Source organism: Tupaia chinensis, unplaced genomic scaffold, assembly GCF_000334495.1.
Source record: "Tupaia chinensis unplaced genomic scaffold, TupChi_1.0 Scaffold000037_18, whole genome shotgun sequence".
Classification (NCBI taxonomy): domain Eukaryota; kingdom Metazoa; phylum Chordata; class Mammalia; order Scandentia; family Tupaiidae; genus Tupaia; species Tupaia belangeri.
Window position 1 is genome coordinate 1,845,378 of NW_006159476.1, and position 2,615 is coordinate 1,847,992.

The window sequence follows — 2,615 nt, forward strand, 5'->3', positions numbered from 1 at the left end:
GCAATCAAAGGGCTGCCTTGTTCTGCCCCACAGCATAGGAAATTCCAAAGTGGTTTTCCATACTGGCTCCTGTGGTTCCACTTCTGCAGGGGACAGAAGAGGGGCTGAGGTACCTAAGCAACTCGAGAAGATGGAATTGAGTATCTCAACCTGCCTGCCTGGGCCTCTCTCAGAGTGGAGGGGGTGGCTGTCACTTGGAGTGGCCTGGGCTGCTGTGGGCCTATCCAGGCATTTCTTTGGGTTGGCTGTCCTCACCCTGTCCTTGGAATGGTTCTGGCTGGGTTGCAGCCTCTAGGTGATGTGGGGGAAATTCAGGACTGGTTTAGGGCGGGCCCAAGATTCAGAACACAGGTTTCCTTGTTTCTGCTGGAGACGAGGGCAGGAGGAAACCGGAGACCCCATTCCTCTCCTGGTCACTCTCTTGCTCTTAGTCATCATGGCTCGGTCCCTGGTGTTTCTTGGTGTCATGGTCTTACTGTCAGCCTTCCCAAGACCTAGTGTGACTGGCCGCGCCATGCCCAAGCTGGCTGACCAGAAGCTCTGCGCCGATGAGGAATGCAGCTGTAAGAATGGAGAGCCAAGGTGGGGGCATTGGGTTGCAGGCTGGTGTCAAGCCAGGGGAGCTATCATTTCCCTATTTTCCTTCCCCAGACCCCATCTCCATGGCTGTCGCCCTTCAGGACTATGTGGCCCCTGACTGCCGTTTCCTGACCATACACAGGGGCCAAGTTGTATATGTCTTCTCCAAGCTGAAGGGCCGTGGGCGGCTCTTCTGGGGAGGCAGCGTGAGTCCTGGAAGAATGAAACAGGGAAGGGTACAGGACTGGTGTGGGAGGAAATTTCCGTTTTCTACCTGAAGGGGAAGTTTGAGGGGGGGGGCAAACCAAAATGGAGACATTTTGACCTACTTTATTTTTACTTCGTTTAGCAATGACAGGCAACCTACAGTAGTGCCAGGTTCTGTTCTAGACACTGAAAATACAACACCAAATCATTTCTATTTTAATGAAGGGAGACAAGCAATAAGCCAGCAATAAAAAAAAATCAGCAAATAGGTGCTGCTGTGGACATTAGTGTAGACTGATTGGGTGGCTGTTTTATATTCAGTAGTCAGGGAGGGCCTCTGAGCAGGTGACATTTAAGCTGAGATTTGAATGGCCAGGATGGAGTCAGCCACGTGGAGATAAAGAAGAAACAGTGCAAATGCCTTCAGCAAAAAGCTTGCTATCTTCCCAGTCCCTGGATTTTAACTCTTCTGCAGGTTCAGGGCGATTACTATGGAGACATGGCTGCCCGCCTGGGTTATTTTCCCAGTAGCATTGTTCGAGAGGACCAGACCCTGAAACCTGGCAAAATTGAGGTGAAGACAGATGTGAGTGTCCTGGGACTGGCAGGGATGTGGAGGGACTCTTGGGTGTGATAATGGGCAAAGATGATCCTACCTCTGGCTACCTGGCATCCCAGCCATGTGCATTGGGGCATATATTTTCCCGTTTCATTTTTTCTCACCTGTAAAACTGAATTTTAAATCCACGTGTAGTAGAGAGGTGCAAGATTAGAAGATTCTGGTCTAATTTGCATTGACTTACGTGGTCAAACCTGGGTCGTGTGGCTACAGCCTTTGCTAAAAATCACTAGATCCCTTGGGTCTGACCGCTGGTTTCTTCTCTACCTTTTTTTTTTGCCTTTCTCTTTTTCAGAAATGGGATTTCTACTGCCAGTGAACTCAGCCTACTGCTCTCTGTCCTGGTTTTCTTTCCCTGGTCTTATGCAAATACATCAGCTGAGTGCAAAGTGCCAGTGTATGTGGTCTTTGGGATGTGTGTGTGTGTGTGGGGGGGGAGATACACAAAGGAAATGTTTCTTTAGGTTCTTGAATCTAGCCAATCAACCAAATGAATATGACAACATCAATGGTTGCTAGGCAGAATTTCATTGATAAAAGCCCTTTGCGCCAACCTGGGTACCGGAGTTGAGCTACTAAGCTTACATTTCGGGTACAAGCAAAGAAGACGGAATATCCTAAACATTCCAATTGGGGGGGTTGTAGTACCCTCTCTGGGCCGTGGGAGGGAGTTACACTATTGGGAATGAACAGATTGGACCATAAGGAGGACATCAATCGCAAGGCAGAAGTTCTATGGGAAGATTATATGCAGAGGGAGGTGAGAAGTAACCTGCGCTCATCAACCCAATTTCCTCCTTCCTGTCTTTGGGGTCAGAAATCACACCCGCTCCAGATCCGCTCCTTTCCAATCCTGCCCCTGCTCCTTCGCATTTGTATCCCCGCCTCCGGAGTCGGCGCCTACCCAATCCAGAGTCTCGACTCTACCCCGACTTCTGACCAAATCCGTTCTTCGGTTCCGCGAAGGTCTCTGTACCGCCCCTTCCCACAATGCTAAGCCAATCGCTCGGCTTGGTCCCGCCCCCAGCGGCTCAACCCCTCTCACGCCACCAATCTGAGCCTTCCGTCCCGCCCTCTGCCCGTCGAGTCCGCCAATCCCTCCCCTTGGAAAGCGTGGCCTGGTATCCCGCAGCCCTAGCGGATCAAGCTCGAGGGGGTGGAGGCGGAAGTGGCGGCGCCCGGCCCCCGGGGAGGAAAGAGACGGGGCACG

The 2,615-nt window shown here is 51.5% G+C and overlaps 2 protein-coding genes across 2 annotated transcripts in view; both read left to right on the top strand.

The window, feature by feature from the left end:
* Positions 1–250: 250 nt before the first annotated feature.
* Positions 251–1,420, top strand: MIA (MIA SH3 domain containing). Its single transcript, XM_027772028.1, has 3 exons — positions 251–563; positions 652–785; positions 1,262–1,420. The coding sequence occupies exons 1-3, from the start codon at positions 299–301 to the stop codon at positions 1,418–1,420; spliced, it is 558 nt and encodes a 185-aa protein (XP_027627829.1). The 5' UTR covers positions 251–298.
* A 670-nt stretch (positions 1,421–2,090) lies between these two features.
* The window catches only part of RAB4B (RAB4B, member RAS oncogene family), an 11,146-nt gene continuing 10,621 nt past the window's right edge, over positions 2,091–2,615 (top strand). Inside the window, exons 1-2 of the mRNA XM_014587925.1 lie at positions 2,091–2,165; positions 2,223–2,360. Of these exons, the coding sequence (XP_014443411.1) occupies positions 2,091–2,165; positions 2,223–2,360 (213 nt within the window). The remainder of the gene's footprint in view (positions 2,166–2,222; positions 2,361–2,615) is intronic.